This window comes from Grammomys surdaster, unplaced genomic scaffold (assembly GCF_004785775.1).
Source record: "Grammomys surdaster isolate TR1022 unplaced genomic scaffold, NIH_TR_1.0 126071, whole genome shotgun sequence".
In the NCBI taxonomy this organism is placed as follows: Eukaryota; Metazoa; Chordata; class Mammalia; order Rodentia; family Muridae; genus Grammomys; species Grammomys surdaster.
In genome coordinates, this window is record NW_021620880.1 from 2,137,558 (window position 1) to 2,152,527 (window position 14,970).

General features: G+C 42.6%; 1 protein-coding gene across 1 annotated transcript in view; it reads left to right on the forward strand.

The window, feature by feature from the left end:
* The first annotated feature begins 2,614 nt into the window (after nucleotides 1-2,614).
* Nucleotides 2,615-14,970, forward strand: part of Ovgp1 (oviductal glycoprotein 1) — a 12,872-nt gene continuing 516 nt past the window's right edge. Inside the window, 11 exon segments of the mRNA XM_028755672.1 lie at nucleotides 2,615-2,639; nucleotides 3,204-3,233; nucleotides 3,634-3,838; nucleotides 4,780-4,836; nucleotides 6,546-6,711; nucleotides 7,137-7,261; nucleotides 8,689-8,797; nucleotides 8,883-9,068; nucleotides 10,079-10,195; nucleotides 13,523-13,658; nucleotides 14,592-14,969. Coding sequence (XP_028611505.1) covers nucleotides 2,615-2,639; nucleotides 3,204-3,233; nucleotides 3,634-3,838; nucleotides 4,780-4,836; nucleotides 6,546-6,711; nucleotides 7,137-7,261; nucleotides 8,689-8,797; nucleotides 8,883-9,068; nucleotides 10,079-10,195; nucleotides 13,523-13,658; nucleotides 14,592-14,969 — 1,534 coding nt within the window.

The following is a 14,970-nucleotide window of genomic DNA, read 5'->3' on the forward strand; positions in this document are numbered from 1 at the left end:
GGTTGGGTCTAAGTATCTGCATTTGTCCCAGTCAGCTGCTTGTTGGGCCTCTTGGAGGATAGCCAGGCTAGGCTCCTGTCTGTAAGCACACCATAGCATTAGTAATAGTGTCAGGCCTGGGAGCTTCGCTTGAGATGGGTCCCAAGTTGGGCTGGTCACCCTCAGTCAAAAATTTTGGCCCAGAATTGTTCCTTGTCTAAACTGCAGCTACAAAAATGGAGAAGAAATGTCAATTTTCTTTAGAATTTTGTATCATTCATACAGCTAATTTAAGCATGCTTCCATAATTTATCCACAATGCCTTGAAAGTTTTAGTTAAATGTTTTGCTGAAACCAAAGCACTACACATTTGTGTTCTTGCCTTCATCTCCATTAGTTTAATGTAATATGAGAGGGGTCATGATGCTTTGGGGAAATTTTCAGTTAGCCAAATAAGATACATTAGTATTTTTCCCCCATAAGAATAGGCTAAATGCTAAGAAATATTTTATAAATGCCAGTAAATGTGTGACATAAGCATTGACTGTTTTCCCCCCAAGAACTGAAGGAATAAGATTGTGAACAAATAGATGGACAGACAGAGCACATCGATTTTTCAGTGCAATCTCCATTTAATGTGACTGTTATCAACCACTATGGATACAGAATCAGAGTTTCCAGCTTTGGGGTATGGTCGGTCACCCCTGAATTAGAGGTCATTCCTTGTATCTATTGTTCTGTCTTGGCTTTCTTAGCACCATATACCTCTGTGCATGTGGAGAGGTAGGAACAGCTTGCCAAGCAAATTACACTGAGAGCTAGTGCCCCTGGCAGCAGCCATCTCAGTCATGCAGAAAGGCTCAGAAGCAGAGAGCAACATTTCATATCAAGGTTTTAAAAGAAAACCAGCAGAGCCTCAGGCCATGAAGTAGAGAGAGCCTGACAAGATCGAGGCTCCAGAAATCAACTGTAGTACCAATAGTTTATAGTGAGGTTGCAAAGGCACAGACCCAGTAACAAGAACGAGCTCAGGAAGAGTGACTGGGAAGCAAGGGAAGATGGTCCTTAGAGTGAAAGAGCATTAGGGGCCATTAACCAATGCTACGAAGTGTTGCCAGTCCTGACTTTTGTTGGCCTTGGGAGACTTTCTTGATTCTCTGGCTTAGGTTAAAAGTAGCCCTGGAATGGACAGTACATGAAGTAGATAGATAGGAATCAATGGGTCCCAGGGCTGATACAGTACAGGATGGAGCTCTGGAGTCTGTTCGATAATAAAGCCCATTCTTCCTCACTGCAACACATGCACACACACGTGTATGTGTTGTGCGCGCGTGCGTGTGCATGCACTCACCACCATATTTTATACCTTTTGTCTTTGTTTTTTGATACCCAAATAAACTACTGGTTTAAAAATTATGAGTTTCTTGCTTATTTCCTCCCACAAATGAAGGACAAATGTTTTTCCCCCAAGAACTGAAGGAATAAGATTGTGAACAAATAGATGGACAGACAGAGCACATTGATTTTCAGTGCAATTTCCATTTAATGTGACTGTTATCAAGCACTGTGCATACAGAATCGGAGTGGCCAGCTTTGAGGTATGGACACATCAACAGATTTGACACGGCACTGCGGTTTCCATGAATCGCATGAATCCTCCATGACACTGAGATGTGCGTAGCATCTCCTGTTAATCCACGTGCAGCAGCGTCTGTCTCTGAGCGGCCACAGAGTCTGAGACCATCTGGGACGGAGAAAGAAAACCAATGAGTCAAAGCTATCTATCTGATTTACACTTAAAAAAAAAACCCTTTCCATTATTGTTGTGTTTCTTTAAAACTGATTCTTGGGTATGAATAATCTTATTCATATACCTGAGGCTCAGGTCACCTCATAGTTGTCTCGTATGTTCGCCCAATAGACGCTGGGTCTGAACTCTATATCATGTAGAAAATAGGCTGTTTGAGTGTGTTTACTCCACCTGTTCACACAACTGTCAGTGTTTGCTTTTGAGCATCCTGCTCTTTTGGGCAACTTTCTAATGACATCTGTAAGTAATTAAACTTTTATATGCAAACATAGTTTTCACATGGTCTCTTTCGTTTTCATAAATTCCTTTGAAGTAAGAATGAGCTATTTATGGGAAACAGGCTTTCTTTTAATGTGTGGAAACTTAGGGCCTCAGTAACTCACCCAAAATTATAAAACTTCCTAAATAGTAGCCAAAAGCCTTAATCTAAAGCGGAAGCTTTGAAACTTTCTGATACGCTGTTTTCCTGATAATCTTGTATAGATAGAGCTCATCGTGTTGTAGGTCTCCTCCACCTCAACTGTGGGGGGCTGGATACCAGAAAATGGGACCGCTTGCCAGACACGTCTCAGGGACACTGTATTTGCCTTTGTTACAGCGTGTAGTGAACACTTACTCCCTGCTAGTGCCAGGCCAGGGATATTGCTTTGTTGGCCCTGAGAACTACAGCTGTTCTGGAGACAGAGTGCAAGTTGTCTGAGGTCACTGTGACTCTTGAATCATTGTTTCTGGCCTGGTGCGTATATGTAGCTGTCCCCATTGCTGCACATGAGCCAACTCCTATTGAGTCGTGAGCTCCATCCCCATAGCTACCAGGCAGTTGAGATGGGGAGGCTGCTGCTGCTGGCTGGTGAGTATGACAGATCCTAGCAATGACACAGTCCAGGAGATATCAGTTTGTCATTTCTCTGGTGCCCAGCTGAGACCCCTGGGGCTTAGGGAGCCTGGATTAGGTGAATGTGGGATAGAAAATAATTAAAGGCACTCGTGGAGGAAGGAGCTGGGCAGTAGTTCTCCAACCTGGTGGTTTTCATGCTTGGACTTCATCTTGGACTAGTTAATTGGAAATTTCTGAGGAGAGGGCTATGAGGTGTACACTTTCTGTATGTGCGTGTACTTTTGAATCTGTAGTCAAAATTGAAACTTACTGGCTGAGAGCTTTAGGTTACACTTCTAACCACCATTGCCCCTAGGCAAAGCATGTACAGGTAGCATGTGATGTTCTTAGAAAAGGAGCTTAGACTAGCTCCACTCTGTTAGCTCTCGTGGACAGGAAACCAGTGACTGAGGCATGTGTCCATTTGTGTGTCTGCATGTGTACATGGTGCTGAACTGGAAGGGGCACTTACTAACTGGAGGGTGTGTGGAGCATGCACACTGAGTGCGTCTATATGAATTTCTTCATTTCCTGCAGGGCTGATTCTTCTGATGAAACACAATGATGGTAAGGAAACCACCACTCCTCCAGAGCCAGGGAGATTCTCTGGCTAGGAAATCTCCATTCAGCGTCTCCTGGACCTCTGCCTATCATGGCTCCTTGGTCAGAGGTTATTGATCCAGTAACAATCCAACACAGGACTCTGGTTACTTGCTGTTTGTATGTATCAGTATGTGTCAGGATCTAGACTCACAAGGCATTCTTTCTTCTCTGGAGCCTCAGCAGCAAGGTCAAGAGATGTCTGGGGGCATGCATAAGCAGCTTTGGTGTATGTTTGTGGGGGATATGGAGGCTGTTACCGTGGCCTGGTCTCTGATTAGGCTTGTTAGCTCACTCTGCTGTTCAGAAGCTGAGTTCCTTTCTTGCCTCATGCTCTCTGCTGATTAATACTTGCTCTCCTTGCCAGGAACTGCCTACAAATTGGTGTGCTATTTCACCAACTGGGCACATAGTCGACCAGGCCCTGCCTCCATCATGCCCCGTGACCTGGACCCCTTTCTTTGTACACATCTGATATTTGCCTTTGCCTCAATGAGAAACAACCAGATTGTTGCCAAGAATCTCCAGGATGAGAATGTTCTCTACCCAGAGTTCAACAAGCTCAAGGAGAGGTATGTTAGATGTGTATTTGAGTTCTCAGATTTTATAGCTAGAAGGAAGTGAATCTCATTTCTCTTAATACTCTTAAAATTTCCTGATTTTTCTAATTCTATTTTTCTCTCAAATGGGGATCTGAGTACTTCCAACTTAAGAGTTCTTCATTGACCAGCCCCGCCCTGAGCTGCTTCTTGCGATGACTTGGTAGTCAGTCTTTCCTCTTCCTGGGTGTCTTCACACTCCTCTCTCCTGGGAAGCTTTGGTTCACTCTGTGAGCCCAGTTGTGAGGTATTAACGCTGCTAATGTGCTTCAAAGAGGTCCTGAGAATCACAAATACTCAACAAATGTTAATGTGTTTGTTACCCCTGCCCCTTAAAACTGCCAGTCTGTGAGTTTTCCTCCCAGGGGAGCTCTCTGAACACGGAAGAGTTAGGTCATTAACTACACAAGGAAGCTGAGGCTCAGGAAGTGCTGAAGTGTTTCCTGTCTGGCACCTGTGGGCTCCTTCTCTGCCCAAGGGAAGGTTTGTTATTAATATTAACAGAGAGTGATGGGCAGGTCAAGCTCCCAGTGAGTGGGATGCTTGTCTATGTATTTGCTATTGTGTTTCAAGCACTCAAAGGCACATAATCATTACTCACTATTTGTTAAGGAAGTAAACAAGTGTCTAGAAATATTCTAGACTTTTCTTTCTTTTCTGGAAAAATTAGGGGGAAGTGAAGGAGCTTGGGCCTCTTTGTATAGTCTTAGTGTTCAGAGATGTAATGGTCTTTGGATTGATTAGTCTTCTTTATTTTCTTTCCTACTATAGTCTCCATATACCTTTTCCTATTCTTTTCATATCTCCTACTCCATTTCCTAAGGTTTTCCCAAAAAGGAAAAGAAAAAGGAACAGTGATTGAAGGTGTCCATAGAGTAGGGACCTGCTTACTCACTTTCTCACCTATGTTCCAGGAACAGGGAGTTGAAAACACTGCTGTCCATTGGAGGGTGGAACTTTGGCACATCACGGTGAGCTATTCTGTTGTCTTTTCTCTGGGAGGTAGAGCAAGATGGAAGTGAGAATAATGGTGTGTGTGTGTGTGTGTGTGTGTGTGTGTGTGTGTTTGTGTGTTCCCCAGGGTTGTGTGGGAAAGCCAGCTTGGATATAATGACAGCAAAGCCCATATTGGTACTTTCTCACGTCTTGCATTCAAGGGACTCCTTTCCATAAATGGTCATAGGATTTTGGAAAAGAAGGTCCCATATGTGATAAGAAAAGGGACCTGGAGACATGAGAGACAATATGACACATTGAGGGCTGGGAGTGTAGCATAGTGGCAGAGCACTTAATGACTGAACATAACAAAGACCCTGGGTCTGACCCTTAGCACCATCTGAAAACATACACAAAACAAAACAAAGCAAAACAAAATGAAGCAAAGCAAAATAAAACAAAACACAAGGCTGCTTGAAGCTACAAACCCATAGGAAGAAATACCAAGGAAAATAGACATCTGATGTGAAACTTAGAGCAAGAAACAAGTAACTGGTAAAATGAGGCACCCACAAATGAATCTCTAACTCTTTTTGTTGGAGGCAGGAGTTTTGTCTCTGAAAAGAGAAGTTTTATAAAGGACAAGAAGGGGGGCTGGAGAAATGGCTCAGTGGTTAAGAGCACCGACTGCTCTTCCAAAGGTCCTGAGTTCAATTCCCAGCAACCACATGGTGGCTCACAACCATCTGTAATGGGATCTGATGACCTCTTCTGGTGTGTCTGAAGACAGCAACAGTGTACTCATATACATAAATAAATAAATAAATAAATATTTAAAAAAAAATAAAGGACAAGAAGAATAACCCCCAAACCTCACCGGCCCCGGAATCTTCCATTTTCTATGTGGAGGTGGCTGTGCTGGAGATTAAGAAGCAACAGATGGTATTTTGGTGCTATTGCAGGGACTCATTGCACACATCCCTCAGTCAGTGGCTGCTCTTGTTAGTGCCTCCCATCCAAAATACAATAGGGAAATGACAAAGCACCTTCATATTCTCACAAGGAAAGTCTCCTTGCTTCCTAGCTAAGGTCTGGGGCAGAGTGTGCTTTCCAGCTGTGGAGAGAGACCTGATAGTCTGGTGAGTATAGGATGCCCCTTGTGAGGGACCTCCAGGTGGGATGGAGGATTTTAAGTGTGAGGTGACTGACCTGTCTAACCCCAGGTTTCCATCTTTACTCCTCTGACTTGCTGTGAGTCTAGAGCCAAGTGAGATGCCACGTATATGGATATGTGTATGTGTATATGGATATGTATACATGAATGATTTCTTGTGATGTGGCTGCATTTCAAGTTACTAGGAAAAGAAAGCAAGACTCACAAGTACTAAATAATTTGAAAGGTTTCTTCCAGCTGATTGATGGCTTATAGACAACGGTACCCAGGTCCATTTTTAGTCTGTAGGTCTAGTTATTTTATAATCATTTTTCACAAGACTAATCTAGATTTGGTCAAAGTTCAGCTCCAACAAGCAAGAATTATTCCAAATTATTTTGCTATGGAAAGGAGAGCAAACAAACAATTCAAACAAGCCAATGAGGAAAAGAGCCATGGGAGGGAGTTGCTTTTGAGAACACTTTGCCTCTTGTGCCAACCAGGCTTCTACATAGGGGACTCTGCTAGGGCCTCAGGGGAGGCTGTGGTTTTGAAAACACTGCTTTTTGTCTTATACTGGCTTCTTTGCAGGTTCACCAGTATGCTGTCCACACTTGCCAACCGTGAAAAGTTTATTGATTCAGTCATATCCTTTCTGAGAATACATGGCTTTGATGGTCTTGACCTTTTCTTCTTGTACCCTGGACTTCGAGGCAGCCCCCCACGTGACCGGTGGAATTTTCTCTTCTTAATTGAAGTAAGGCCAATAAGCAAATGGTCCTACTTCTCCTTCAGGGTGGGTGAATGGCAGAGAGGTAACACAAGGTTGGGGCAGGAGAAAGGAACAGAATGTTCTACGGACAGTCCCTGGAGGTGCTGGGTCACATAGTTGTGGAGCAGTTGCTCTGTGGCTGCTTTTGTCTGCATCTGGATCTTGCCCCAGCTCTGTAGCCTAAAGGAACACTTTGTCTCTGAAGCTTCCTGGCCTTGCTGGTCTAGATTTGGAGTTCGAAGCCTGTTTTCTTTCCCTCTGTTAACTCAAGTACCATGTTGGTATGTGTCTGTCTTATAGACCTGGGCAGAGCCTGTGTTTTCTTTCTGTACCAGGCCTGGCTTAAAGAACTTAAGCAATTTCTGGATGAGGTTTTCTCCTTGGCTGGTTTGTTTTTCTGTGTCTCTTAGGAGCTCCAGTTTGCCTTTGAGAGGGAGGCCCTGCTCACCCAGCATCCACGGCTGCTGCTGTCGGCTGCTGTCTCTGGCATCCCATACATCATCCACACATCTTATGATGCGTTCCTTTTAGGAAGGTGAGTGGATGTTGCTCCAGAGTGGTTCTAGCATGGTCTGAGCTTCCATTTGCTTGTCTCCATGTTAGTGAGGTTATAGGGTAAATTGAAGAGTGGGGTAAGGAGCTAATGAGGTGCAGATAGGAGTGGTGTCTTACCCATCCCTAGGGGTTTCATTTCAAAATCAGAACTTTGTGTTGTACTGCTGGCTTATAACACGGTTGCCACAGATAGAGTCTTCTTCATGGAATCATTACTGGAACTCACAGGTTCCTTAACATACATCTCTTTTACTCATGGGCCTGACCCCTTCCTCCTCTGAACACAGGAATGGACATATTATGTGCAATTAGATAATAGTGTCAGAGAGCAGATGACAAGTGCCAAGGGAAGCAACACAGGAATGGCCACTCATACATTACAGAGCACATCTTGTTTGAAACATTAACAAAACAAACAAAAATTGGTAGGTTGTCAATCTTCTTGCATATACTGGCTCTGAACTAATTTTCTTGAATCACAATCAAGTATTTAAAAATGAAGAAACCAAGGTTGCAAGGTTGATGCAGAAAAAGAGAGGACAATTGCATAAGGGAGAGTTGTTTTAATGAGGTAGGAGGAAAGGAGAGACCCAACAGGGAAGAGAGCTTATTAGTGTTGTGTTGCCAGGTAACACTGATGTGTCTGTTTGTGTGTGTGCACGCACGCGCGCGCGCGCGCACGCGCACACACACACACACACACACACATATTTATCTAACTAGGTGACTTAGAGAATTTGTAAATTTGAGTTTCTAATTATTTAACTTTAAAATGTACAAAGTTGGTTGGATATGATATTGTATTCTTCTCTGTCATTAGACAGCATCAGGGAGGTAGAGGAAAGAGGATCATGAGTTTGAGATTAGCCTGAGTTACATAGTAAGTTCTAGGTCCACCTCAGTTATATAATGAGACACTGTCAAGAAAAACAGAAGAGAAGGGAGGGAGGGAGGGAGAGAGAGAAACTGTTTTTATGGCATTGACCAGATTAAATTAGAGAACCAGTATAAACCCTTACATTATGGCATGATACATGCTTAGTTAACATATGGTCATTATGATTATGAAAGTGTGGATGCCAGTGGTTCCTTCACATACATCTCTTTTACTCTTATGGGTTGGTACTGTGGTTTGATTCATGATGGTTAAGGAAGACTTCTGATAGCACTGCGTCAGGCCTGCACATAATCCTTTTCCTGTCTGAGGTCTTTCTACCTCTACATGTGGTCCTGGGATACATGGAGCTTGATGCACAGCTATTTCTAGTCAGCGATTCATTCCATCTCAAAGAGATTGACATAGCCTAGGCAGGTTCATAAGAGCAAGAAACTTTGATGACCAACTTACAGCTACTTAGCTGAATAGTGCTATGATGATATTAGTTGTATCTCCTCTGTTTCTTACAGACGTTTGGATTTCATTAATGTTTTATCTTATGACTTACATGGAAGCTGGGAAAAATTTACAGGACACAATAGTCCTCTGTTCTCCCTTCCTGAAGACTCTAAATCTTCGGTAAGAAAAGGGAAGGTCTCAGGTGATCCACAGTTCCATCATTGAGCCCAGGCCATTGGTGAGGCTATCTTCTTTCCACCTACAGGCATATGCTATGAATTACTGGAGAAAGCTTGGGACACCCACAGATAAGCTTATTATGGGCTTCCCCACCTATGGACGTACCTTTCACCTCCTCAAAGAATCTACGAATGGATTGCAGGCTGCCTCAATGGGACCAGCATCTCCTGGGAAGTACACCAAGCAGGCTGGCTTCTTGGCTTACTATGAGGTGATGGGATTAGAGAGCTCTGTCTACTGTTTGGGGAATGAATGGTTGGAGGAGACAATAAAAGCATAGGGTGGTGGGGCAGGTAAAGTCTGAGCAGACTTGGAAGCACAGGGAATATTGGGGGTGAGCAGAAGGCAACAGGGTGCCAGATGGAGAGTTACAAGCCCCCTCCCCCTTAGGGAGGAGTGGAGATGCTGCAAGTGCAAACAATCTCTGCTTTGCGTTGGATATATTTTCCTGTTAATCTCATGAAGTATGGTTGTCCATGGTGTCATAGTTGAAAGAATGTATTTTTAAAGGCATGATAGATTAAACAAACTTCTGAACAAAACCTTTAAGGTGTAACCAACCAACCAACCAACCATCCAAACAACTAACAACCCAACAACAGCAACAACAACAAGAAGCATCTTAGGAAATGGCATAGATGTTAACTTCTGACATACAGCTTGAATGCCTGTACTTCTCTGTAATATTTAGTTTGTAGCACAATGCTGGGAGTTTGGTAGATATTCAGGAGCATGGTGGATTGTAACAACCCATTTTGCCCTGCCTCCAAGATCTTTAAATATACTAGAAGTTCAAGGGATAGTCAGATAGTGACCTAGATAAGGCAGCTTAATCTTAGCACTTATGAACACAAGAGAGACTTGTTTATGAAGACAACAAGACAAATGCTGTTCTGGTCACTGGTTGGCTTTATTTGTCTTAGTGTTGTGCTTGACTTTGTTTCTGGTGAATGCCACTCACTTTTCTATCTCTTTATAAAAAGTAAGTAACTAATTTTTGATTTTACTGTGGACACTAGAGGGTTATGTAACAGAAGTGACACAGTATGAATGTAGAGGAAGCCCTTTATGGACAGTTTCCTTGGCTCCCTCTTTGGTTTCCTGTTTCAGGTCCTGGTGAGAAGCTTTTCCTGAATCCTTCTCCTTAGTGAAGAAGCAAGTGTATCTCCTGGTGCTTCTCTTCAGGGCATTTCATGGAACTCACATGTGTCTTCCTGGCAGGTTTGTTCCTTTGTCCAAAGAGCAAAAAAGCACTGGATTGATTATCAATATGTCCCATATGCTTTTAAGGAGAAGGAGTGGCTTGGCTATGATGACACCATCAGTTTCAGTTACAAGGTGAGATGCTTGTTCTTTTCTGTTCTGGTATTCAGAATCTCATTAGCTTTGATGGGATTCTTCTCTCTCTCTCTCTCTCTCCCTCTCTCTCTGTCTCTCTCTCTCTTTGCCTGTGTGTGTGTGTGCCTATGATCATTCACACAATGTATCATACCAAACATCCATGAATATCACTGATAGGTAGCAGGGATTGGGAAAAGTTCAAGGCTTCCTGAGGGAGGTGAGAGCAGGAGGAGGAGATGACTTTTGAGAGAGGCTCCCTAGGATAGATAGAAATCCTGTCATAGGTTGAAAGGAGAATTTGGGTAGGACAGAGTGTTTATTTGTTTATTTATTTTTTTCTTTTTTTTCTTTTCTTTTTCTTTTTTATTTTAAATAATTTATTTATTTTTTCTCAAATTGTAATTCATTCACACAGGGGTTATAAACACAGAAAGGCAGGATGTGGGGAAGGGGATGACACTGGAGTGGGGGTTTTCAGGGGGAATACAGATATCTTTCAGAACCGGGCATCGGCTGGGTGAAGGTTCAGGGGACAGGTCACTATGACTCTGCCTATGACTCACTTGTCCTTATCTAAGTTGGTATTGTCTGCCAAGGCTACCTATTTACAAGGTCTATGACTACTCAGGCTTATAAATTTCTACAAAAGCTGCCTGTTTACAATAGCTTATAGCCATCTGTTTCAATGTTTTTCCACAGAGACCCAAGACTTGGTGTTAGTATACATGTATGACAGGCCTATTGCTGATTTTAGGCCTTCACTGTGTAAGCAGGGCTGCCCCTGACATCTCCTCCCTTCTCTAAGTATAGAAGGGCTGTGGCAATTCTAATCGTGTGAAGGTGGGGATAGAGGGCTGACCTCCAGTACTTGAAGGGGACCTTGTAATGGCTCCGGTCTCCCTGTCGTAGGACAGAATATTTCTGTGGAGGATTTAAAATACTGCTTTAAGGGGAGTTTCTGAGTTGGTATGTGACTTGTAATTTGGAAGATTTTGGAGCCCAACTGATCATCCCTTTTTCCCAGTATAAGTGGTATAAATAAAATTGACTCTGCCAGGTGTGTGTGTGTGTGTGTGTGTGTGTGTATGCACACACAAGATGAGGTGAGAGGAACTGATGTTATGTGTCTTCCTTAATTTCTCTTCAACATCTTCTTCTTATTATTTGTGAACCTGAAATTCATAGATTTAGCTAATTTGGTTGGTTAGCAAGCCCCAGGGTTTTTTCTGTCTCTACCTCCCCAGTGTTGAGATTACTCTGCTATACTTGGCTTTTAAAATGTGGGCTCTGGGGGATCAAACTCAGGTCCTCAGATTTACAGAGCAGGAATTTTACCAACTGAGCCATATCCCTGGCCCATACTTGGCAGGTTTTCATAGCGATTTTAAAAAGATGTTTCATGGTCTGGTTATTCCCAAATCTGCCATTCCTTTGGAAATTCTGAGATACTTAATAAATGATAATTCTTGGTTTATCCTACATTCAGTCAATATTTCAAAAAGTCTAATTTTAGTGTGTTTTCACATGTGAACTTGCTATAAAAAATTGTAAGTTTGGAAACTCTAAGGAACAAGGAAGGATCCAGGCATATGATAATGATTGTCAGGACCAGGTATTTTGGACAAGTGGTAGATTGTGAGTATTGACAAGTGGTGGATATAGGGGCTTAGGAGTAGAGAGAATTCACAGTTCTTTTGTAGGTGATAGAGGTGGCAGGTGTTGGCTATTCTTTGGGAGACAGTTTGGGGTAAAAAGCAGTAGAGAGAGTGGGGCACTAATGGTGTTTCACTGTGTGCATCATGCGTAACTCAAGTAGAGAGCAAGGCTTTGGCTATTAGGACCTTGCTCTAGTTTGGGAATGGAAGACACAGAAAAGATGGCTCAATAGAAATAGAAAATCAGATGAACTTAAATATATGAGACTCAGAACATCAGATTTAAATTCTCACCTGCCCGTACTGTGTGTTATGGGGAGGCCCTGGGACCAGTAGCCGAGATGGACTTGAATTGTGGGACATTACTGTACCTTAGTAAGCTAGAGCTAAATAGAGGACATGAACCTGGTGACGAGATGATTAAAGCATTTTGTGAAAGAATTTCAGAACAGAAAGAAACCTTTAGGTGATTATTGGCACAGAACTACTTTAAATGTTTTAGTGCTTCTGCATGGGCAAGCCAGTTAGCAAGGAAATAGGAATCTCTCAGGACCACAAAACCATTATCTCCCTCCATCATCACTCTCCCCCACAGTTTACACATGAACAGAATGGAAGGTTCATTCCAGTGAAGAGTTTGGCTTTCTCTTTGTGGAGGGGGACACCAGGTAATTTAGCCACTTGTCTGAGCTTCCCATTTCATAATGTCCAGTCTGTTCTGTGGCACAAACCCCATGTACATGCATGAAAGCATCCATTTGTCACAGTGCCTTAAATTTTTTTTTTTTTTGTGGTTTTTCAAGACAGGGTTTCTCTGTATAGCCCTAGCTGTCCTGGAACTCACTCTGTAGACCAGGCTGGCCTCGAACTCAGAAATCCACCTGCCTCTGCCTCCCAAGTGCTGGGATTAAAGGCGTGCGCCACCACTGCCCGGCTAAATTTTTTTATTTATTTTATGCATATGATTTTATTCTGCATGTATGTGTGTGCACCACTAGCATGATTAGTGCTCTTGAAGGTTAGAAGAGAGTGTCATTTCCCCTACAACTGGAGTCACAAATGGTTGTGAGCCACCATGTAGGTGCTGGGAAGCAAACCTGGGTCCTCTGTAAGAGCAGCAGGTACTCTTAACAGTTGCATTATCTTTTCAGCTCCTCACACTGCCTTTTAGTTAACTAGGGTAGGGGAAGTAATTCAAGGTGTAGTCTAGCTTCTTGTTTTACTATAAATAATTTGTTTTCAGATTAAACAACTAAAAATAAAGCTTCAAAGTGAACTAAACCAAACCAAAACAACAACAAGAGAAAGAACAAGAACCACAGAAAGAACAACAAGATCAAGAACAACAATAACAACAAAACAACTAAAAAAAAAAAACCCCAAAACCCAAAACTGAACAAAGGAAACCCAATAAACCTTATTAAAGTTGTGTGTAGGCATTCTTTTGGCCGCTAAAGTATTTATTTATTTTTCTTGAATGAGGTGACCAAGAAAGATAAGAGTCATAAAATTTCTACGACTCTCCAGCTAATGAGAAGTAGATGCCAGCGTCCACGCGGACTATAATCATACCTGCTCGCCTTTATTGCCTTCTGCAGGGTTGCTCATCTTCTGCTTTGTCTCCTGTGCCAGACTAGATGTTGTTAGTAACTGACTGTTACTTTTACAGGCAATGTATGTGAAAAGAGAGCATTTTGGGGGGGCCATGGTATGGACACTGGATATGGATGATGTCAGGGGCACTTTCTGTGGCAATGGCCCTTTTCCTCTTGTCCATATATTGAATGAGCTCTTGGTGCAGGCAGGTAAGTAACTAGACCTGGAAGTCAGAATCGTAAGTCACAAAACCAGACACTGGTGGGTCTAGTCTGCCAGGTCTAACTTCTTTGATTTGACATAGATGGAAGATAGCAAACTTTAAGGCCAATCAAATTTGACCTCTTTGAGTTTCCTTTGCCTCATCTAAAAACTGAAATAGTCTCAGACTCAGGACACTATTATAAGAACTAAATGAGAATTGGATGAATATACTGCTTCATAGTTTTCATTTCTATTTTTCCTTCTCATTTCATGGTCAAGAGACTAGAAAAGGGATATATGTATATTTATACATACACATACATACATACATACATATATACATACATAATATGCACATACACACACACACACACACACACACACACACACACACACACACACACACACACTGGCAGTTAAGAGATTGCATGTAAGACCTGAAATCCCTTAGAGATTCAGGACTGGAGTTCAGTCAGGCCAAGCCCTTACACTGGCTCTAATCTAATTGTTTACAATTTGCTGTCTAGAATCTTCTGACCTCTGCTTTGTTTCTGACACCTTCAATATGGTGTACTGACAGCTTCTCTTTGCGGTGTCAACAGCAAATCAGGCCTTGAACAATATTACTGTAGGAGGTTAAAATGAGGCTTTAAACATAGGCAACTAAGAACCTTCCTTGAATTAGACCCTGGAAATGCAGAAAATCTACAGATGACCCATAGTTTGGGCCACTAACATCTTAGAGTAAGGGAACAGAGAGTTTATGTAGTGGGATTGTTATCTCCCCGCTCTGGGAAGTAAATCTTGAAATCCTTGAATGAAGGATTTTTGAATCAGGTTCCTCAGCTTTGGAGTGGATTTAGTGTTGTTGGGAATTAGTAAGAAAGGAAGGAAGAGGTAGAAATCTTACCTATTTTTTTCTAATGATTTTTCTCTAGAATCCAGCTCAACCCCCTTGCCACAATTTTGGTTTACATCCTCTGTGAATGCCTCAGGACCTGGCTCTGAGAATCTGGCCGTGACAGAGGTGTTGACCACTGATACTATAAAGATTTTGCCCCCAGGAGGAGAGGCTATGGTCACTGAGGTCCACAGAAAGCATGAAAATATGACTACAATCCCTAGTGGTGGATTTATGACCCCTGGAGGAACAGCTTCTCCTCCACAGCATGCTGTAACTCCAGAAAGTAACACTATTGGTCCTGAGGCAAAAACTATGACCACACTGGACTTCTTTTCTAAGACCACCACTGGGATTTCTAAGACCTCCACTGGGATTTCTAAGACCTCCACTGGGATTTCTAAGACCACCACTGG